Genomic DNA, 24,322 nt, shown 5'->3' with positions numbered 1-24,322 from the left:
AATTATTGTGCAGACGGCATCTTGACAAGGACACTTAATTTCCACAGAAATCCCACATGCACAGAATATAACTATATTATATTTGCATTTATTCACTTAGCAGATGCTTTGCAGAATAACTTCCAGTGCATTCAAGGTAAACACGTTTACAGTGTGTCCTGTGAGAATTTAACACATGATGGTGTGCTAGTTTCATATTCTAGCAGCTGAGCTATATGGTTGTATTTATGATTCATCTATGAGGTTTTATGGGTGTATGTTCATACCGGATGTTCCCCCGATGTCCATGGCTTTGAGATTGCGTGCCTTGACGATGCTCACAGTGATGGTGTTGGCAGTGGGATTGTAACACAAAGACAAAAGGAGGTCTCCTCGACTCCCCTGAAGAAATGAACACAGTAAGGTCAGTACCGGACCGGTTCATTGGTCACGCAAGCGGATGGTTCATATGAGGTCCCAATTTTTTTATGTGAAATAACCAAGCAAACCCAAACCTCTTTTTATTTTTGTAATTTTTCAAAGTATTTTTTCAATAATTTATTATCTAATTTACATTTTTATTTAACATTATTGTACATCTCACACTATGGTATACTATAAACAACATATTAAATATATTTAATTATACATAATAATGTATATTTCATAGGATATTTAATTCGTGTTCTGGATGTTATTCCACTCATTAAATCTATTTCATATATCATAAATCTATTTCACACAATGTATTGCGTGTCTCAGATTTATAATTTCTGTTACCATCTCTTTTTGTGTCTACCTGTTAGAATAAAAAATAAATATATAATAATAAATAAATATATGTTTATTAAACATGCTTTTTAAAAGACATAACAGACAGATTAGTTTTGGTAACAGGACTGAGAAAAATGCATCCATCTTCCACTTAAAAACCTTATAAAAATTAAATAAAGTTACCTGAGATGGACCAAAATATATTTTGAATAGTTAAATATATGTATTATTAGATTCAGTAAAAAAAATGAAAGATTTTTTTTAAAAGTTGTGTTTGACACCCATTCGTGGGAATAGACCATATACACATATACTGTACAAGTTAATGAATGCAAATCAGACACTCAATAGCTTTAATTACGGGTTTTTTTTTTAAACAAATATTTTTAAAATTAAAATGTGCACTGTGATATTTGGTCAAGCTTTGGCTGAAAATCAACATATATCAGCTGATTAATAATCTGAACCATATATTGCCTATTACTAAGTTCTATTCACCTCATACCAATCGAGTGACTTCATGAAATATTTGTACTTATAACAACTGATTTGTCACACGGCAGGACCATTTCAATGAACTATGAAGTTGTAGTCGGAACCCTGCAGCTTCAAACACTAACTACATCACAGGCGATGGACTTTTCACACCGGAATCAATGAATCTGTGGGTGATCTTTTGGACGCCCCATGCCAGAAAACTCTTTCAGGAGAACTTCAAAGACTCCGTGCAAACGACACATTTGTGCCCCTTTTGTTCTTGTGTAAAAGGGCTAAAACGTTTGACAGCACTCAGCGTGTCATTACTTGAGGCATGACAAGCTCTGCACATCATAATCAACCCACTGCACAATTAATGTTGTATTGTCCCTTTCCCTACTCCCTAGCCGACCCCATTCTGTCACTTCATCTCTGCTTTTCCTTGACTATTATTGGCATCTGTTGTTCCTGCATTGGTGTCTTTGGCTTCTTCCTCCTGCCCGTGCAGAACTCTGCAAAAGCTCTTCAAATTTCATAATGCTTGAAAGGTAACTGAGTACAGAGACACACTGATCTACTCACACTTCCATCGCTGCAGGGTTTCAGCTCCTTCCAGAGGGTCTGCATGTGGGCCAGATCCATCTTGTTCAGGGGGATGGACACCTCTCCTATAGGGTCATTTCTGCTAAAACGGTCATAATCTAGCACTTGCAGGTATAATGTGCGTTGCACCACCTTCTCAAATGGAAACCCTGTGAGAGAAATGAGAGGGGGATAATTTTAGCCAAAATTATTTACAGCTCACAATGGGGTCCAAAAATACTGTGGACCGGCTCCAGGGTGTTCATTGACCATCTGATGCATACTGCATACAACACTGGAAAGCCTTTTGTTTGCGCTGGGAAACAATTGTGAGGAAGAACTAATATATAATATATAATTTATTCAATTTGGTTTAATTTTTTCTTGAGCAGCAAATCAGAGGATGATTTCTGAAGGATCATGTGACACTGAAGACTGGAGTAATGATTTATTTCTTCACAGAAATAAATTCCATTTTAAAATATATTAAAATCGAAAACAGTTATTTTAAATTGTAATAATATTTCACAATATTACAGTATTTTTGATCAAATAAATGCTGTCTTGGTGAGCATACGATACTTCTTTCAAAAACATTAAAAAAATCTTACTCGCCCTAAACTTTAGAATGGTAGTGTATGTTTGCTTGCAATACATTTTATTTTAGAAAATTTGAAATTAATATAATAAAAATATAAGCTAATTATGAATAGCTGTCATGGAAGTGTGGTTACAGCAGGGTCTAACAAGTCAATGCAAACCAGCCAATTGTAATAATATTTCACAATATTACTGTTTTTACTGTATTTTTGATTAAATAAATGCAGCCTTGGTGAGCATAAAAGAATGTTCAAAACATTTTCAGAAACATGAAAACATCTTTTGAACAGTATGGGTTGAATTTTAATTGAAAACTTCAGATTTTTTGGCTTTTCACAATATCTAAATAGACTTGGGCAACATTTAGCTGTGATGTGAATTTAGTTTTTATGCCGATTCAAAAGTCTGGCTACACGAGGAAAACCACATTTAAATTACATAAAGACAAGGAATTCAAAATACATAATAATGTAGTGAGATGTAAAAACAAACTGACCTTCAAATAGGAAGGTCTCGTTCCAATGAGGGTTGAGGTTCTTTCTTTTGACCTTGGTCTCAAGTTTGTGCTTCTTGTCTGGCAGAAGGTAGAGTTTGACAAATGGGTCTGAAGTTCCAGAAAAGTCTTTCGCAGGAAGATCCTGACCCTTCAGGATTTTTACTGTTAGTGTGGAGTCCTGAAAACTGTATCCCACGCTGAACTGGATGCGTCCCAACTTCTCGCACACGGGTCCTTCGTGTTCCTCTTCCTCAGATCCTGGGGACAACTTACAAACCAAAGTGGACAAAATTGTCATTAAACGGCTGCTTTAAATCCCTTTACGTTAAATCATTATTACCAAAACCATATTGCAGTGTGTCATGCACCATAACTGTATCTAGAAGCAAAGATAAAGAAAATATATATTATCTTCACGATAGAATAAAAAATAAAATAAAAATTAACACCACCAACTATTGTGTTTTCACTGACTGTATAAAAAAGAAAAAGAAAAAGCACAACCAGTGTCATTTGATAAGTTTTATTATTGTTACATAAAACTAGCACTATTAAAAATTATTTTTGTTAATTGAAATAAAGCTGAAACAAAACAGATTATAAATATTATTGTTCGCTGGCTGTCTTGTTATTGTTTAGAACTATTAAAAATAACGTCCTTAAATCGACATGAATCTGAAATAAAAAAATTGAAAAAATGTTCAAAAAATGAAAATATTAGATGAAAAACTTAGATATAGAACTGTTAGACATGTTGCCTTGCAAGTCCAGAAAACACTAAAACTAAAAATAAATATATTAAAAAACAAAAACTAATAAAACAAATGCACATAACAAAATTACTAACTGAAAATATATATAAAAAAACTAAGCTGAAAATATTAAAATAAAAGCTCATAAAGCTCATAAATACTAGTATATAAATAATAATAAAATAAGATTAAGGGGCCATTTACATGACATCATTTTCAACTAAAAACATAAAACTTTTTATGCATTTTGGCTTTTCATTTACATGACAACAGTGTTTTGGGGGCCTGAAAACGCAAACTTTTGAAAACAGGTTTTAAAGTGCACGTTTTTTGACACTACAGAAACGTGAATTTGTGGAAACGGTGACATCAGGCGCAAACATATTACGTGTTCAGTGTAGTGTTTCTTTATAAAGTGACATCGCCAACTACTGCCCTGGCATGCATAATACAGCGTTTTTAGTCATAGGCGCAGATGTGAAAGGGGATCAATTTGACAATGTTTGTACGGAATTTTTTTTTTGTCATGTAAACGTACCCCTGAATCTGATTCATGACTTTTAAGATCCAGTTCTTTTTATATAACCATTCATAATCACTCACAAACTCACTAGTTATCAAGTTTAAATACAAAAACATAAAGATATTTCTAATTGTAAATTCAATATTTGTGTTATGTATTTGTTTGCTTATGAGAGTATCACAGTATTAGATTAACAGCATGCTAGTGTGATCAATCAAAATCAACTGTGAGTCGTGCTTCACAATACTTATGTTAGTTAGTTAGTAGCTATTGTTTTGAATCAGTAATGTAACGGACTACCCTGCCGCCTAAACATGATTTACAAAACATTGAGACGAAAATGATGGCGGGATACTTTCCAACGAGTTGTGATATTCTAACATTAATATGTGGTGAAGGGCGAAAAGTTAGGGATCAGCTGGTGGTCTTTACAAACACCTTAGTAATCCATCACTTAAAGTGGTCTGACAAGCAGCGGCATATCGAATTAATGAACTCCCATCCGTGTCAGGACCTTGGCTGAAAGTTGGGCTTAATTTGACACGCCATGCCCCGATGCCTGGATCCCCCCCAGTGGGACTCAAAGCTGCTAAAGAGGAAGCACCATCATTAGCCCTCATCACTTCTCTTTAAAAACGCCTTACCACCCACATAATGACACACGGACCCTGTGAAGGCCGTCATCCGCGGTTCCTTCAGCACATTGTACCAGTTCTAATTACCGGCTTTTTAGAGGTAAGTTGCCTTTGACACATCTGTCCGTGTGACTGACTGCAGTAACGGAGCGCACCAATTACACACAATGCATCCCTGTGTTTAAAGGATTCCCATCAAATCTAGTGCTACTTTAGAGAGGAAAAACAAAAAGAAAACAGTCCACAGCCACAGGTTCACATTACCATCACCAGATCACTCGTGACGGAGTTGGCCAGGTCTGAGACGGAAGAGTTCGCGTCTGTCCGGCGGTTGCCCTCATCTGGGGTCTGACCTTTGGGGCTGCTGCCGGGTTTATTAGATCTGAGGAAGAACCACAAGAGAAAAGTGTCACTTTTATAGCATCTAGTGTTAAAATACTTTCTTCTATTTTACTACTTCATTTGCACCTGTAAGTTGTCCATTGCTTGACTTTGCTTAAGTGTAGCTCTGTGGTGCTATTATTTGTATGAGACAGGGTTCAGCTGGGAAACATTGCCTTGTTAGACCGTGCTGGTAGAGGCTGTAACAACACCACCATGACAGCCATTCAAAATGAGCAAATATTTTTATTATATGAATTAAAAATATTCTAAAATAAAATGTATTGGAAGCAGGATACACTTCCTTTTTCTAAAGTTTGGGGTCAATAAGATTTTTAAAAATGTTTTTGAAATAAGTCTCTTATGCTCATCAAGGCTGAAGGCTATTTGATGAAAAATACAGTAAAAACTGTAATATTGTGAAATATTATTACAATTTAAAATAACTTTTCTCTATTTTAGTATATTTTAAAATGTAATTTATTTTTGTGATGGAAAGCTGAATTTTCAGCATCATCACTTCAGTCACATGATCCTTCAGAAATCATTCTTCTAATATTCTGATTTGCTGCTCGAGAAACATTTAATATCATCAATATTGAAAACCCTTGTGCGGATTAATATTTGCATGGAAATAGAGACACATATTATTATTTTTTTTATTCTTTGAGGAATAGAAAGTTCAACAAACAATGTAAAATACTTTACTGGCACTTTTAATCAATTTAACAATTTATATTCTTTTCTGAATAAATGTATTAATTTTCTTTTTTTTTTAAATGACCCTAAACCTTTGTATGTATCACTAATATTACATTATCGTACAGAAGATTTTTCTTTTTTTTGGATGAGTTCTTAAACATCTTACTCAAGGACTATGAAGCTGTTTAACGGTGGGTTAAATGAAAGACATATTGAACATAATTCAATAAATACAAAAAGCTTTTCTAAAAAGATTAATCAAAAAAAAAAAAAAAAAAATGCTTAGAGAACTGTGCCATTAGCTTAGCAAAAAGCTAACAGCAATCTCTCTGCATATAAAGTGTCCCAAATCACTCAGTGATGAGGTTTCATTTCAATTATGGATGCTGCCTATAGTAGACAGCAAGGCCGCTCACTAGGTTTTGGAACAGAGCCTGAGTGATGCCACACTGAGGTACTGTCAGACATTTGTCCTCACTGGGAAGCTAAAAAATTTAATAAAACTTGTAATTGTAATAAATCCATATTTGTAATACAAGAACATTACAGTTCTGTGGAGATTTGGAATCAATAATAAAGGCAAGAACAAGAAAATGAAGTGAAAGTGAAAAATGAAGTGAAAGTGAAAAGAAAGTGAAGCCAACAATATTTTAACTGAGATTAAGTGTATGAGGAAAAGACACAACAAATAAGGTGCTGTGAGGCAAGTAGACATACCATAAAGCATTACATTCAGTATTTACTCAGTTTAGAACAGCAAAGAGATAAAAGGAAGGGAAAACAGTGAGATAAAACTGTGTTTCTCCTGTTAAAGAATTTTCAGATCAAAAGAAAGCCAAAGCACAAACAAGATTACAATCATAGCAAAAGAGTCTAACATATGAATTTTGAAGAGAAAACAGCAGTGGATGGATGGAGTCTGAAAATCATCCTGATGGGACTCCCATCCGGACTGTTTAAGGAAGGGAATTGTAATGAATTTAATGATTCTATTACATATTCCAATTTCACTTAGGGCCTAATCGTTTCTTAATAGTTTTCAATGAACTTACCGGGTCCATGATGACTTAATTAATTATCTTTTTGGTGCTTTTGAGGAAGCAATTGGCCCTAACTATACTAAACAAAACCTAGAGTGAATTGCTCCGACAAACATAGGCTTTGTTCCAAAACCTAGTGAGTGCTTATGTATTTGTCACGGATTGGCTGAAGATGAAGATGATTGTCACGTGTTGCGTTAGTTATGTTTTCGTTTTCTGTCAGTATATGTTTAGTCACCTGTTTTCCTGTGTTAATTTGTTCTCCTGACCTTTTCCCACCACTAATCTGTTGTCATGGACACTCATTCACGATCATCATTGTGTATTTAAGTTCCTAATTTCCTTTCTTTCATTTTTGAGTATGTTTTGTGCTATCTATCTATCTATCTATCTATCTATCTATCTATCTATCTATCTATCTATCTATCTATCTATCTATCTATCTATCTATCTATCTATCTATCTATCCAAACAAAACTCAGTTCTGAATGTGTAACTGTAACTATATTCTGTCATAACAAACCAGTCCGAAATTACACTGAATTACAGTGAGTGTCACGATCATCATGGTGTATTTAAAGGGATACTTCAGGATTTAGCATTAAGCTTTGTATTAGTAGAAAACCTGTAGTATTTTCGAATTACCGTGCTTTCTACCCTCATATCCCCCTGAGATGAGAGATTTATGTATTTTTTGTCTGAAAAAAAAATCGTCATTTTGCGTCATCGGAGGATTTTCTGGCCAGAGGCTAAAGACTACAGCCAGTAGGAAAAAATCCCACATGTTTTCAGCCCGCTCATAGGTGGGATCTCACTCACAGAATGTACACATAGTATCAGCCGTCTTTCTTTGGAAGCTAAGCTAACAGGCTCTTGTTCTGTGGAGAAAGCTGAGTAGTAGGAGAAAGCTGAGTAGTAGGGGTTACCATCCTCTTTTTCCCGAACATGTCCGGCCGTCGAGATCGTCCAAAATGTCCGGGATTCGTCTTTTGCTTTCTGCAGTCGCCATTCATTGTTTACATGCACACCTTTTGTTTCAATCGAACTGAATTCATTCCGATTGGTGAATCTGAATGTAGTGTTTACATGAACGCTAAACAAGTGATCGGTTGATGTGCGTTTTAACATTGCTAAGAAAATTCCCGCTCCTCTGTGAGAGATAGGAGACCGGTGCGTCTCAGTAGTCATGCCACCGGCCTCGCGCCGTTCTCCCGCGCCCCTCAGCCTCGTCCTGCTCGCCACAGTAAACATGATGAATGGCGACTGTAGAACGCAAAAGCCGAATCCCGGACATTTTGGGGCGATATCGATATCCCGGGCAAACTCGTCACAGAGACTCACTAGTAGCCTAGCCTTGTTGTTTTCAACTGCGCTCTCTAACCGGGAGGCGTGGCTTGGGAGTGGCCTCCTAGGGCAGCGAAGCAAGTGCATTCTGGGAGTTGTTGTATTTCATCCACATAAGCCAAAAATAAATTTTCTGGCTTTTCTCAGTCTAGAAAGCTCCAAATTCAAAAATGTCTTCACATTTCTTCTACATAAATGACCTATTTTAAATACACATTCATCTTTCCAGAGGTGAAGTATCCCTTTAAGTTCCTAATTTCCTTTCTTTCATTTTTGAGTATGTTTTGTGCTATCTATCTATCTATCTATCTATCTATCTATCTATCTATCTATCTATCTATCTATCTATCTATCTATCTATCTATCTATCTATCTATCTATCTATCTATCTATCTATCTATCTATCTATCTATCTATCTGTCTGTCTGTCTGTCTGTCTGTCTGTCTGTCTGTCTGTCTATCCATCCAAACAAAACTCAGTTCTGAATGTGTAACTGTAACTATATTCTGTCATAACAAACCAGTCCGAAATTACACTGAATTACAGTGAGTGTCACGATCATCATGGTGTATTTAAGTTCCTAATTTCCTTTCTTTCATTTTTGAGTATGTTTTGTGCTATCTATCTATCTATCTATCTATCTATCTATCTATCTATCTATCTATCTATCTATCTATCTATCTATCTATCTATCCAAACAAAACTCAGTTCTGAATGTGTAACTGTAACTATATTCTGTCATAACAAACCAGTCCGAAATTACACTGAATTACAGTGAGTGTCACGATCATCATGGTGTATTTAAGTTCCTAATTTCCTTTCTTTCATTTTTGAGTATGTTTTGTGCTATCTATCTATCTATCTATCTATCTATCTATCTATCTATCTATCTATCTATCTATCTATCTATCTATCTATCTATCTATCTATCTATCTATCTATCCAAACAAAACTCAGTTCTGAATGTGTAACTGTAACTATATTCTGTCATAACAAACCAGTCCGAAATTACACTGAATTACAGTGAGTGTCACGAGCCTTAAAAAACACAATACACTAATGGTTGTAGTTTGATTTTTTTTAGCTGGATGTGATCATAAAATAATGACCTTTGATTCAGTACCATCATGCTTCATTAATTATAAAAAATGAGACTCAAGCAAACAATTCATTCCCAAATGAATACGAGAAACGTTTTTCATGTTCCTTTAACATGATAAGTGTAGACATTCAAGAACCATTTCTTTTTTAAACTGAAATCAGCTCTTAAAAAGAACCGGTTCTTGATTTTCAACCCTACTGACACACTATATAGAAAAATCGGTGACCAAATGTGTGCTAACAGTAATGGCGCCCCTCCGGTTATTACAAGTCACAGAGGGACTGAAAGAGTCCAGCACTAATAGACCTATGATGAGTTTGTAGTTATATGGCTGCCAGAGGGGGGAGACGAATAGCCGCCTTTGACTTTTTGTCCCCGGGGAAAGAAAGGGAGAAGAAACAAGTGCTGTTGGCACGGCAACGGCTGGAGAGAAGGCAAGAGCACTTGGTGTGTGGAATGCTGGGAGATATGGCTCATCACTGGCTTGAGAGTGACAGGCAGACTCATGGAGGGGAAGACAGACACACCGTCTGAAGAGTGATGATCCACTCAACCATAAACACATACACAGAAGACAGCGACAGTCATCATTTCTTCAACACCCTGTCTGAATTTGTCTCCGTAAGAGAAGTCCTGGAAGAGTAATTTCCTCTTCCTGTAACTATGACTGGTACGGCACGGTCAGTGTCCGAGGGGTTAAAAGTGACCATAAAAGCTGCTTGGGAAACCATCTCCTTATGTTCAGAGTGACATGACGGAAATTTGTTCAAAAGTCTCAGATCAATCAGTCCTACATGTAGTTAACTTTATCTGGATCCTTAAAAGTCAAAATTAACTTGATTTCATCACAAATTATTTATGAAAAATGTTTTTCACAAAATCCACCCTACATTTTTCTCGTTCGAGAAGCAGTTTCACTCAGATATACATCACAATAGAATTTTTTTTATATACAATCATATATTTGTTAGATGGGCCCCTGGCATAAAACATTGCCTCAATATCAATTTTTTCGAAAAAACATACAAATATAAATTATATTACCAAGAGTGTGCATTAAAGGGGATACTGTATTTAGAATTCAGAAACCCTTGTTATTAGTGACGCCGGTGGCCGTTAAGTGAACTGCAGCCAGCAACATATTGCTCATGCTCACACTCAATGTACGAGAGACTGAACGTGATTCAAGGCCCCAATATACTCATCAGAAAATTATTTTTCGCTCTTCACTTAGAAGTAAAAAGTTGGAAATACAGCGAACATCCCGCCAGCGTCCACACGGCTGAGAGCGACGTTATGTGCTGCGCACTTTCCTCTCAATAACAAAATAAACACACAACACAAAAATGACAGCGGTGAGAAAGCGGCAGATAAGAAAGCATTTGATCATTGCGATGTGGCCTGGCAGCAGAATACAGGTTAGTCGTTTTCGCGGATCCGTGAGAATGGGGATTGCTTTGATAATGATGTCGTCTGCACGTGGAAAACTCAAAGGAAAAACTTCTTTGTTTTTAAGCATATTGTTGTCCTGTAAACGTATCCTAGATCTGGCTATGTGAGTGTTACATGTCTGTTTGTTTTTGGACTTCCTTGTGTGTTCATTTTGTTTAGTTTCCCGCCACTCCTTGTTTCCATGACCACAGTCTTCATTAGTTCATTTGGTTAAGCTGTGTGTCTTTCATTATCTTGTTAATCAGTCTATTATTTCCTCCCTATCACCTGTGTATTTAAGCCTGAGTCTTGTGCTGTCTAGTTATCTGTTGTCGTTGATTTTGACCTGGTTGTTCTGTCCTGTGTTTCCCAATCTCCTGAGCATTTCTGTAAGTTTAAAGTTTATGATTAATAAAGACTGCTGTATAGAGATCCTGTTTCCTTGTTGCTGCAACCAGACACCTAAGAGTGAGACTATGGTTTGAATTAATTGCTTTTCTTTGCATGACAAATTATGACATTACGGTACAGAATGGCTCATTCGGCATTATCCTGAACATTGTATAAGCATTAATTTCATATGTCATTGTACAGAAGAGAGCTTCTCAGGAGCGTATGTAAATGTCACATCCTTTGGATTTCCCAGGCGAAACCGGGAGTCCTTCACATAAAAATCAGTCTGGCTTTTGAAGACAACCTACAGGAAGTTGGGGAAGGTCTCATTTTTTTTTACGTTTCTTTACAAGCTGTTCACACAAAAGCGATTAATACATGAAAATTCTTACATATAGCCCACTGACAATGTTCCTTTCAGACTTTCCAAGACACATATTTAGCTGCACATCCCAAGTCCCTATAAGTTTCCTCCCACTATATCAATTATGCAATATCCAAGGTTTCCTGTGGATTTTTACATAACCATGAACGAGTATCTGTAGGGCAACTTGGAAGAGATGCAGCCTTTATTACTTAAGGTTTTCATATCTAAACTCCTTCCATTGGTGGAAGATCAGGAGGTCATCACTGCTTTCACTGCATTAATGTCTCCCGCAGGGTTGGATGGAGATTGTGTAAGCATCAGATTTTAATTATCGCACTCTGCTTAGGTTGTTATAACCTTCGAGAGAGTGTTTCAGGGGTTCTATTGTGATGCTAAGGTCAACATTAGACTAAAAGCAACACAAAACGACTGCATTTGCATTCATATTCATTTTCTTGGCGGGTGGTTTCTTACCAAAGTGACCTACAGGAATGTGAATATATTGTTCCATGACAATTACATCAGGTACAAAATACAGTCTGGGTCTAGATTGACGTAAGCCTCTCTGGGTGACAGGAGATGGCCAGCTGGGTGATTATTTATAACCTGTGTTGTGCACAAAAACACACAGAACATGCCCGACATTATGCCAGTGCCATTTTTTAAATGCTTAACACTGAAAGAATGATAGAGACACAAAATAATCTGAAACCCTTAAAGATAGAAAACATGCAATTAGAAATATTTACAATAATTCAACAAATGGTTGATGAAGGAGGCACTAAACCTTCAAGAAAATATTGATCATCAACCTCAGGTACTAATTTTACAAATTAAAATGTTTATAAGCCCTATAAAAAACAACAACAACTGGAAAACATTTTCCACTAAAGAATGATATAGATTTGAAAAACAATGAAGCAGAGTAAATGGTTTTGCTGAACTTGCCCTTTCATCTCAATTCCAGGCTTTAATTGAGGCCTGAATCACAAAAATAAAACACATGCACACGTGACACGCCTAGCATCCTTTCCATCGAAATCTGAGCACTAAATCTCTCTACAAAACAACAACAAAACAACATCAACGCATGGCTGCTATTAACTCAGTTTGAGCTTTTAGTGTCTTGACAGATACAGGAGCTTTGAGATAACATTGTTCTGATGTTAGATTAAGCTCTTCTCAGCTTCTGGCGGCGTTTGCAAAAACTTCTAGACAAAAAGTCTCTTCATCTACATGTATCTGGATACATTTGAAAACAGCATTTTCGTTAAAAACGCTCTCCGTCCACACTAGCGTTTTCCCACGTTTCAACCTCACAAAAGCTCACGGAGATGATACAGACGGAAAAATAAATAATAGTTATCTCGCAATTCTTCTGACAGGATCATTTTATTTAGCTAAAATATCTCACCATTCACTGAAGCGTCCAGGTCACCCTCAGTCATCATATGTTTGGTCTAAAACACAACTGCTCTCATGTATTGCCTCAGGACAGCACTTGTGAGTAAATTTTCTGTCATCTTTGCAGGACTGTGATATGAAGAGTGTGCAAAGTAACATATTTTAGCAACTGTGTGAAAGTGAAGCACATAACATTCACAATACCGGTATAAACATGATATCTATTGGTACAATATGCATCACATGACTAAACTTGCGTCATCTTTTTAAATACCTCCATTTTGACCGTTCACACTACAACGTGAAAGTGTGGACTGAAGGCCAAATCGGAGAGAAAAAGATGCGTTTTCAAACGAAGACGTATTAGTGTGGACAAGGCCTAGAAAGCTACAGGCAGGGGAGGTTTTATCAGGTTTGGAGCTAAACTCTGCAGGACAATAGCTCTCCAGGACCGGAGTTCACCACCCCTGGCTTATTATAGGCTATATATTAGGGCTGTCAAGGTAAAAGGGATACTTCACCGATTAGCATTAAGCTTTGTATCAGTAGAAACCCGGTAGTATTTTCGAATGACCGTGCTTCCCTCCCTCATGTCCCCCTGAGACGAGAGATTTCTGTATTGTGTGTCTGTAAAAAAAACTCAGATGACACAAAAATCGTCATTTTGCATCATCGGATGCTTTTTTGGCCAGAGGCGAGAGACTACAGCCAGTAGTAGGAGCTAGTTCCACGTTTTCAACCCGCCCATAGGGGGATCTCACGATAAAACGGCGTCTTTTCAGTTTCGAGTCAACTAGTAGCCTAGTTGTATCATTTCATCCGATACTGCCCTCTGTAACCGGTAGGCGTGGCTTGGGAGTGGCCTCGTAGGGCAGCGAAGCAAGTGCATTCTGGGAGTTGTTGTCTTTCATCCACATGAGCCAAAAATACATTTTCTGGCTTTTCTCAGTCTAGAAGGCACCAACTTCTAAAATAATTTCACATTTCTACTACATAAATGACACAATTTAAATAAACATTCATCTTTCCAGCGGTGAAATATCCCTTTAACATGTTAACACATGCAATTAATAAAAAATCCTTAATGTGTTAAAATAATTTACCGTAAATAATGCAAATAAATTAATGAAGCACGCAAAATGATGTCATTAACATTACATCACGCAGATAGATGATCTTGAGAGTCGGGATTTTATCAAACTGAGCATCTACAACGACGCAAGCACCTGTAACCCTAGGAGGAAATTTATAACCTTTTTGTGCCTTTATTGGATAGGACTGTAGAGATTTTGACAGGAAAGCATGGGGTACAGAGAGAAGGGAACAGGATCGGCAAAGGACCTTGAGCTGAGAATCGAACTCGGGTCGCCGGAAGCGCAGTTGCGCTCTATGTCGGCACGCTAACAACGAGGCTATCGGAGTCGACATCTAATCTAACCCTTTAACCCGATTTCGTTTCTTTGCAATTCGGACATTATAAGCCGGTAAACTTAAAAGTTTTCAGTCCAATGATCCAGTAAGCAAATGCATTCAAACAATCATTCCAAAACAGCGCAAATGTACAAGAAGAAAAGCAGAATCTCACTATCATAGCAAAGAAGAAAAGCAGAATCTCACTATCATAGCAAAAAAGAAAAGAAAAAAACCCTCAATTCTGCCATTGGCTGGTATGACAAAGTTAATTTCAGAGCCTGTCTGCACCTTTTAAAGACTGCTCCAAAAACATACCGAAACCAGGCCGTGAAAGTCCCAGGGACATTTGGCCACTCATCAAATGTTGTTTTACTGACATTTACTTTGAAGTAATGCTTCCAAGTACCCACCAATCATTAATTCAAGGGAGTAAATCAGTCTGCAATTATCATCATCATTACTGGCAATTCGGCCACACAGCAGAAAGGCGATATCATCTCTGAAACAAATGTCAGAGAGAGTGGGAGAGACAAACAGAGGAACAAACCAGAGCATCATTAGAGTAGCCAGCGCTCTTCAGAGCAGCAAATCGTGCTGATAATTGTGTGCATGGTGAAGAAGTGTTGAGGATGTGTGTGGGAGGAAGCGCTGTGTTTTTTTTAAAGAATATTCTAGCTTTTAAACACATGGGCGTTTGCAATAGAATAGGGGATTCATTCTCGTTTTTGGACCAAAATATCAAAGCGACATTTTTAACAAAAGGCTAGAAACATCCCCATTGGCTTTTGTGGTTAAAATCACTGAGATGTTTCATTGGACACTAGACTTTGTCCTTTCGGTCGGTCTTCTGTCGCTCCCCAGAGAAACATTTTTACTGCTCAGATGTTGCTCTTTCAGCAGGTCTTTCTTTACTACAGATAAATCTAGAAAGATTCTGTTGTTTTTGCTTTCTTCTACAACAACCCTTTCTCCTCTCAGTCCGCACTGGGATCGCCTGGACATGCTCAGTGGCCCGATCTGGCCCTGCTGTCTAATTGAATCCATGTTACAGGGTCTCTGTTCACCTTACCTACACCACAGTAAGGGTGAAAAGGTGCCTCCAGGACTAGAGCATGATTTTGGATGTAGTCCTGGACAGCCCTGGAATTGCAACTGTAAATGTAAAACATACAGCAATGGACACTCATTAAGCACATGACTACTTAATATGCATGTGTCATGCATTACTTAACCAAAACCAGTTGACAAACTGGGTTTCGTTACTAATTTGGGGGTTTCTTTGGTTCGGGACACAACAAACGGCCCAGAGTTTGAGATGGGACGGCCATGATACGATCTCATCATTTGAAATGAATAAATGGTTTTGTGTTCACCAAGTTCCAAAGAAAAAAGAAAAATAAAGAAATATAATAAATATAAAAATAACTTTTATAGGTAAAGTACCTAAAAGAAATATAATATGTGACCCTGGACCACAAAACGAGTCTTATGGGTAATTTTTTTTAAATTGAGATGTATACATCATCTTGCTGAATACATAATCTTTCCATTGATGTATGGTTTGTTAGGATAGGGCAACATTTGGCCGAGATACAACTATTTGAAAATCTGGAATCTGAGGGTGCAGAAAAATCGAAATATTGAGAAAATCACCTTTAAAGTTGTCCATTTCTATTGGCGATAGTGCTGCATCCATTCACAAAAATAAATGTTTTATATATTTAAGGTGGGAAATGTACAAAATATCTTCATGGAACATGATCTTTACTTAATATCCTAATGATTTTTGGCATAAAAGAAAAATCTATAATTGTTGGCACTTGGGGCCCTATCTTGCACCCAGCGCAATTGACTTTGTACACGACGCATGTATCATTCCTATTTTGCACCCGCGCAAAGCGGACTTTTCCCTCCACAGAAGCACGTCGGTAAGCTAGGAAATACACTTGCGCTCCCGGGGGCGGTTCAGCGCAAAGAGGAGGCGTGTTTCGGCGCAAACGTTCCTTCATGCTATTTTGCAGGTTTAGAAAACAATTGCGCCACTAACCAGGAAAAAATAGTTTAAAGTCAGTGGCGCGTTGCGCATGTTTTTCATGCTATTTTAAGGGCGCATGCTTGGCCATAATCAATGTAGCGTGTGCACAGCGCGCACTTTGATTCTCTCATCTACACAGAAGCAGCAGTTTTCATTTTTGCAAATCATACATTATTACGATAGATAGATAGATAGATAGATAGATAGATAGACAATTTATTATAAAAGCATACATCTAACTTACACATTTACCCAAATTATCATACGCCTGTTTAACCGAAGTTAATTTGGGTGGGTTTCTCCATCCCCAATGTCCCTGACGAGAATGTCGGTCTCCTCGGCTGTGAACCGCTCCTGGCGCGCGTCTGGCAAATCCGCCGTTATAATAGGAATCCACTTTAGAACAAGCGCGCCTGCTCTTAAAGGGAATGTGAGATGACGCTCTGATTGGTTTATTTCACGTTACGCCCAAACCACACCTATGAATAATGAAGCTACTTCCGACCAACCCCTTTTAGATTTGTGCTGGGTGCAAGAGGCATTTATCCCGCCGGGAAAATAGCAACAACGCCGCGACCCGCCCACAAAGTTACTTGCGCTTTGCGCTTGACACTTGCGTTTCAGATCGTTAAAATAGGGCCCTTGGTGTTTTAAGCCCCCAACAGCGCCTTCCAGGCAGCGAGGGGATGGGTAGGTTTAAGGTTGAGGGTAGGGTTAGCTGCCTCTAAGGAGCCATTGGGGGCCTAAAACACCATCGAGCTGTTTGGTTGGCTATTGCCACAAATATACCCGTGCGACATAAGACTGGTTTTGTGATCCAGGGTCACATATAGCTTATTATTAGTAAAGTATCTAATTCACTGCATTATTAAAAATGTTATAGGTTATGTAATACACTACTGATGTTTTAATGTTTTTTAAGTCTGTTATATTCACCAAGGCTGCATTTATGTGATCAAAATACAGTAAAAAAAAGTGCAAAAAAAATAAAATAATTTTTATTCCTGTGATGCAAAGCTGCATTTTCAGAATCATTACTCCAGTCTTCAGTGTCACATGATCCTTCAGAAATCACTCTAATATGCTGATTTGTAGCTCAAGAAATATTTCTTACTATCATTAATGTTGGAAACAGTTGTGCTGCTTGTGGAAACCATCATATATTTTTTTCAAGATTTTTGATGAATAGAAAGTAAAAAAACAACAACCAGCATTTATTTGAAATAAAAATCTTTTGTAAGTTTATAAAGGTCTTTACTGTGTTGATGTGATCAATTTAATGTATCCTTGCTGGGATAATAATAGTATTATTATTATTAATAAACGTATTTCTTAAAAAAAAAAAGTCTACTGCAAAACGGCCAGAATCTATCACTAAAGTATATGACAGTCAATGAATGTAGTTTATGATTAATTCATATTACACAGAGTATATAAAACTGGCCGTGTGTTTTTGTGGCCGTCAGGCAGGTTATTTGTAACTGTCATAGTAGAAGTAAACTAATGAGGTGTTTACTGTATCAGTGTACATATTTGTGTTTTGTTTCCTCTGAGATGTTTGAGTGTCCTGCTCTGAACTGAAGATACAGATGAAACGTTCCTCAGCTCGTGGGCCTGACACTCATGTGGCCTGACAGCTCACCGCCACTCAGCATGCCAACAGACACCACTTCAGTATACAGCACAGACAAAAACCTTATATCACTGTACACCTCATTTTATATCACTCTACTTTTCACAATATATTGTTATTCATGCTGGAATTTAAACAAATTCTTGAATAAACTGCCCCCCCTCCCCCCTCCCTCCCTCCCTCCCAAAAAAGCTGAATTTTCTGTTATTTATTCCTGTGATGCAAAGCTGAATTTTCAGCATCATTACTCCAGTCTTCAGTGTCACATGATCCTTCATTAATCATTCTAATATTCTGCATTGAACAGCATTTATTTGAAATAGATTATTTACTGTCACTGATCAATTTAATGCATCTTTTCTTTAAAAAAAGAAGGTCATCCTATTGACCCCAAGCTTTTGAACAGTACTGTATGTCTGCTTTTGGATTATCCAATAAATTAAAAACCAAAATAAATTATTTTCACATCAAATTCCCATTAATTAGCATCGGTGCAAAAAATGTAAAGTACTTCAGAAAGTGAAGTCAAAAACAAAACATTAAAAATAGGAAAACTAATGTTATAAAACAGATGGGTCATCCCGTGTCGACTCAGCTAGAGGTCCCCGGCTTAAATTTTTGATTTTGATCTTCTTCTTTTTTTCTGGTGAAAGAAATACATTAATGAAGAAGAAAGCCAAAATAGTAGATGTCATAAATGTATATTTACTGAGTAATCCACTGTTTTGTAGAGTGCACAAGAAGTGCTTTTTCCCATTTTTGAACTTTCTCCGTTAGCAGATTTTACTAATAGACCTACCAATCTCAGTGTAAAAATAAAATAATGAAGCTGTCATCTTTCTAAAGTTATTTTTACCCCCCTGTAATTTGGCTCCAAATCTCAGGTGAAAATTGTCATTTTGACCTCCTTTACAAATTAGTGGATTAATCAGTCATTAAACATTCATGACATTTAATATTTTGGCTTTCTTCTTGCATGATGTTTGTCTTTCTACAGAAAAAATATTAACAAAAATAAAAATTTTAGCTGGGGAAGTTTCTGAAATTTGGTTGATTTGACATGGAAAGCCCCAGATAACTTTCTGGTTGAATGAGTCACATTTAAAGCTGTAAAATAGCTGACACACATCAACATAAATCTATATTAATGCGCCACATATAGCAACGTGCTGTTAGATGGGATAAAATGATATAAATTTAGAGGAAGAAGAAGGAGAGGACCAGGATGGATGACTGAAGGGAAGGCTGGGGCAATGGGGTGGGAGGAAATAAAAGCAGTGAACATATGAGGCAGGGATGGAGTGAGAGATGAGCATGACAATGTGGAGGCGTGTTGATACACATGTGCATGATGCATGGAGCTAAACTGTCAACATGTGGACAGACTGGAGGAGAGACGCCAGAGCCGTCGCTGCATGATGGATGATGTTCGCATGAAAATCCAACCGCCTGTGGAGAACTGAAAGCCGGACACATATGAGTGAGCTGTTGGATCCACTGGTGACAAATCACATTATTGCTTGATGATGGGATGATATGTGGAGAGTTTGACTCACGTTTCTTTCACTACACGAAAAGCTTAACACTAAACACATAAAAGAAACCATGTTCTGAATTTGGTGTAAACCAAGGATAGTCATTAAAACCTTGATGCATCGAACACAGTGTGTTGTGTTCAGAATAGCATTCCACCATACTGCTTGTAGTATTTCTAGGGCTGCAACTGCTAATCGGAAAAAACAATACTGAAAATAACCGTCACATTTTTTTTTATTAATCGCGTATGCACTAGCAACCACCTACAACACCCTAGCATCCACATAGCAACCACACCCAGTCATCACCCAGAACACAACTACAAAGCAACCTCTCAGATAAACTCTAGCAACCACATAGCAATCACCTATAACACCCTAGCAACTACTCAGAACACCCTAGCATCAAATTCAATTCAATTCAATTCACATTTATTTGTATGGCGCTTTTCACAATACATACCCCAGCCATCACCCAGAACACAACTACAAAGCAACCTCTCAGAAAACTCTAGCAACCACAGAGCAACTACCTACAACACCTTAGCATCCACATAGCAACCACACCCCAGCCACATCCCAGAACACCCTAGCAACCACATAGCAACCACCTATAACACCCTAGAAACTACCCATAACATTCTAGCAACCACATAGAAGACCCTAGCATCCACATAGCAACCACACCCCAGCAACCACCTATAACACCCTAGCAACTACTCAGAACACTCTAGCAACCACCTAGAACACCCTAGTATCCACATAGCAACTACACTCTAGCAACTACCCAGAACACTCTAGCAACCACCTAGAACACCCTAGTATCCACATAGCAACTACACTCTAGCAACTACCCAGAACACCCTAGCAACCACAGAGCAACTACTCAGAACACTCTAGCATCCACACAGCAACCACACCCTAGCAACTACCCAGAACACCCTAGCATCAAATTCAATTCAATTCAATTCACATTTATTTGTATGGCGCTTTTCACAATACATTGTTTCAAAGCAGCTTTACAGAAAATGCATGTCTACATTACAATTTAGAGTGATCTATTATCAGAGATGACTGTGTCCAAGTTTTTTTATTTCAGATAACAGCACATCCATGTTCTGCGTCATATTTTATGTATAATTCCATAACATCCACAGCACAACCACACCCTAGCAACTACCCAGAACACCCTAGCAACCACAAAGCAACTACCTAGAACACCCTAGAAACCACCCAGGACACCCTAGCAACCACAGAGCAACCACCCAGAACACCCTAGCAGCCACAAAGCAACCAACCAGAACACCCTAGAAAATACAAAGCAACCTCTCAAAAAACTCTAGCAACCACATAGCAACCACCTATAACACCCTAGCAACTACAGAGAACGCTAGCAACCACCTAGAACACCCTAGCATCCAATATCAACTACCCAGAACACCCTAGCAACCACAGAGCAACCCAGAACACTCTAGCAACCACCTAGAACACCCTAGCAACTACAGAACACTCTAGCAACCACCCAGAACACCCTAGCATCCATATAGCAACCACACCCAATCAACTACCCAGAATCGATCAAAAGTGACACATCCATGTGCTGCTCTTGTTGTGCGTCAAATTTTATGTATAATTTTGTGGCCACCATCTCCTTTATTAAATGGTGTTGGATGAAAGCGTCCAGAGAGCAGGTGCAGACGCCGCTGACTGACATCTCCCCGTCTGCTGTTTTCATTTGATCACGCATCACTGTTAGTTAGCTGGACAGCTGCTGCTGCACATCTCATTTGAAATTCAATTAGTCTATATTCCTCCACAATTAAACGCCCTTTGACACCAACACACATGTGACACACAGAATGCAATTTTTACCCCTGGAACACGATTGGGTGAGTTTTGAATAGCAATTGGGATGGTTTTGTTACACAAACCTGGCAACCCTGATACAGGGTGAATTACATGAAAATATACTCGGGTCACATTTAATTTTCTTTCATAAAAAATAAAGGATAGAATTGATAAATGAAGCCTATTTTAAGACCACTTAGGTTTTTTACATTGTGGAATTTTTTTTCATGACTATTATGCACATTTTCCATACAATTTCTAATTACTGTAATACAGCACCAATATAAACAATACCAATAATATTCATTATATATATATATATATATATATATATATATATATATATATATATTTTTTTTTTTTAAGTTGCAGTAAAGAGAATGCTATTTGCAATATCTGTGTAAAAATGTCCTAAAATAGGGCTAATTTCCCATCTCTCTTTTGTAATTTGGGGGTGAAATATGACCTAGACATGTTCTTAAAAGGTTTTGAGAGATTCACTCATTTTGTCTTAAACGGATACAATTTATTATTTATTTTTATTTATTACAAGGTTAATCGTCCTGGTGCAACCTGGGATTAAGTGGGATACTATAGAAGCTTGTTTCCGACACAGAATAAAAAATAAAAAAGATAATTGCGACTTTTTATATCACAATTCTGACTTTTTTCCTCAGAATTGCGTTATATAAAGTTATAAAGTCAGAATTGAGTGATATAAAGTCAGAATTGTGAGATATAAACTCGCAATTGCGAGAAATAAACTCACAATTCGGACTTTTTCTTCTCAGAATTGCATGTTTATATCTTGCAATTCTGACTTTATAACACGCAATTGGGAGATATAAAGTCAGAATTGCATGATATGAAGTCGCAATTGCATGTGATAAAGTGGTTATAAAGTGGATTTTTTTTTATATTTCACAATTCTGAGGAAAAAGGTCAGTCTTTTTTCCCTTAGAATTGGACTTTATGGGCCCTATTTTAACGATCTAAGCGCATTTGTCTAAAGCGCAGGGCGCAAGTGCAGTTAGGGCATGTCCGAATCCACTTTTGCTAGTTTAATGACGTGAAAAATGGTCGGCGTCTAAAAGGGTTGTCCCAATTCATGGGTTTCATCAGGTCCCTTTCCACAGGTGTTTAAAATCAAGCAACTAGATTATGAATGCAGACTGCATTGTGCTTGATTAATACACCTGTGGAAAGGGACCTGATGAAATCCATGAATTCTCTTAATAAGTAATGGGTCTGTTTTGGGCGTAACGTGCTATAAACCAATCAGAGTCTCATCTTTCATTGCGCTCGCGCCATGGCAGAATTTACATGGCGGATTTTGCAATCGGAAAGACTGAACGCTTCTCTAGCGAGGAAACGGATCTGCTCGTGCTTGAAGTTAAAGCGCACCATCTACGGGACATGCCGGATTCCACCATATCTTTATGTACACAATAATAATCTTTTACATTGTAATCCTTTTATTTTTAATATTTGGCATGTTTGTGTGCTGCTGCATGTGTGTGTAATAAACAGAGTGTACACGCGTTGTGCACCCGCCTATAGGAGAATATTACTAATGCGCCTTTTACACAACAAAAATAAATAAATACTGCAGCATTGACTTTAGACCAGGTTTGTGTTGGTCAATGGCGCAGTCTATTTCAGTTGCCTCAAAATAGCAACGCGCCAACAATGCACCTGAACACACCTCGTTTTCAGACCAGCGCGCCCAGGGGCGCACAACTGGGCGCAAATGCATTTGCTATTTAAACAACGTGGCGCAGGACGTGAAAATAATGACTACGTCGGGCTGAAACTAGCAAAAAACACTTGCGTCATGCCTGGCGCCGCATTGTGCTGGGTGTATGATAGGGCCCTATAACTCGCAATTGCGAGTTTATATTTCACAATTCTGAGAAAAGATGTCAGAATTGCAAGATATAAACTCGCAAATGCGTGTTAAAGGCAGAATTGCCAGATATAAACATAAACTTACGTACAGTTTATATCTCGCAATTTTGACTTTATATCTCGCAATTCTGACATGCGAGATGTATACTCGCAATTTGTGAGATAAAAAGTCGCAAATATCTTTTAAAATGTTTTAGGCTGTGGCGGAAACAAGCTTCCATGGGGATACAGTAATAAATAACACAACAAATTTTAAGAGAGGAAAAAAAGATTTTACAAAATGTAATTTATAGGCTGACAAATTGAACTTGCTCTGTTTAACAAAAATATTATCCGATTTGTACAGTTTATTTATTTTTTATTTAATGCATGCTTTCTAAAAAATCGGATAAATAAGATTAAAAACTGTACTTTTTATTCTATTGAAAATCCCAAACTTTGAAAGTAAAAATAAGTCTTGTAAAATGTAATGTAAAAAGTATCTGCTTCGTTTCGACACAAATACATAATTCATGTATCAGGAGAACAGTTTGCATTTGTGCTTCTGTTTTGGATCTTTCTAGGGAGTTTCTCCTCGCCACGGTCGCTGCTCACTGGGGTTTCAAGACAATATTATCTGTTAAATTACTTTGGAACAATATTTATTGTGAGAAGTACTGTGCACATAAATTTCAGTTAAGCTAAAAATATTTTTCATCAGATTTAAACAGCTAATATTACTCTAAAATTAGGACCAAACAATACAACAATACAAAATACATATCTTGCAGATCATTTTGTAATCATTTGTTTCGGCGTTCAAATATTGACATGACAGTCAAAAAAATATTTAATTTAGGAAACATTCTGCCTTTGTAATATCACACTTGCAATTTTTCTCACACAGTTTACACACATATAGGTGCCGAAAACAGCTGATCTACAGCACTAAAGCTCTGAATGATGTAACAGAGCTCATTGTATACCC

General features: G+C 37.4%; 1 protein-coding gene across 4 annotated transcripts in view; it reads right to left on the bottom strand.

Moving 5' to 3' along the window:
* The window catches only part of syt7b (synaptotagmin VIIb), a 134,031-nt gene that overhangs the window by 7,492 nt on the left and 102,217 nt on the right, over window positions 1-24,322 (bottom strand). For 3 of the 4 annotated variants that reach the window (XR_014201715.1, XM_082154505.1, XM_082154507.1), the window contains 4 exons: window positions 5,083-5,200; window positions 2,909-3,176; window positions 1,813-1,982; window positions 267-381 (listed from right to left, as the gene is read on the bottom strand). Coding sequence is in view for 3 of the 4 variants with exons in the window: in XM_082154505.1 (XP_082010631.1) it covers window positions 267-381; window positions 1,813-1,982; window positions 2,909-3,176; window positions 5,083-5,200 (671 nt within the window). In the remaining variant the exon portion in view is untranslated. The remainder of the gene's footprint in view (window positions 1-266; window positions 382-1,812; window positions 1,983-2,908; window positions 3,177-5,082; window positions 5,201-24,322) is intronic. The other variant, XM_082154506.1, reaches the window with a different exon arrangement.

Source organism: Leuciscus leuciscus, assembly GCF_965113295.1.
Source record: "Leuciscus leuciscus genome assembly, chromosome: 2".
Lineage (NCBI taxonomy): Eukaryota > Metazoa > Chordata > Actinopteri > Cypriniformes > Leuciscidae > Leuciscus > Leuciscus leuciscus.
Note: the sequence above shows the minus strand (reverse complement) of the source record. Positions and strands in the feature narration are given on the sequence as shown.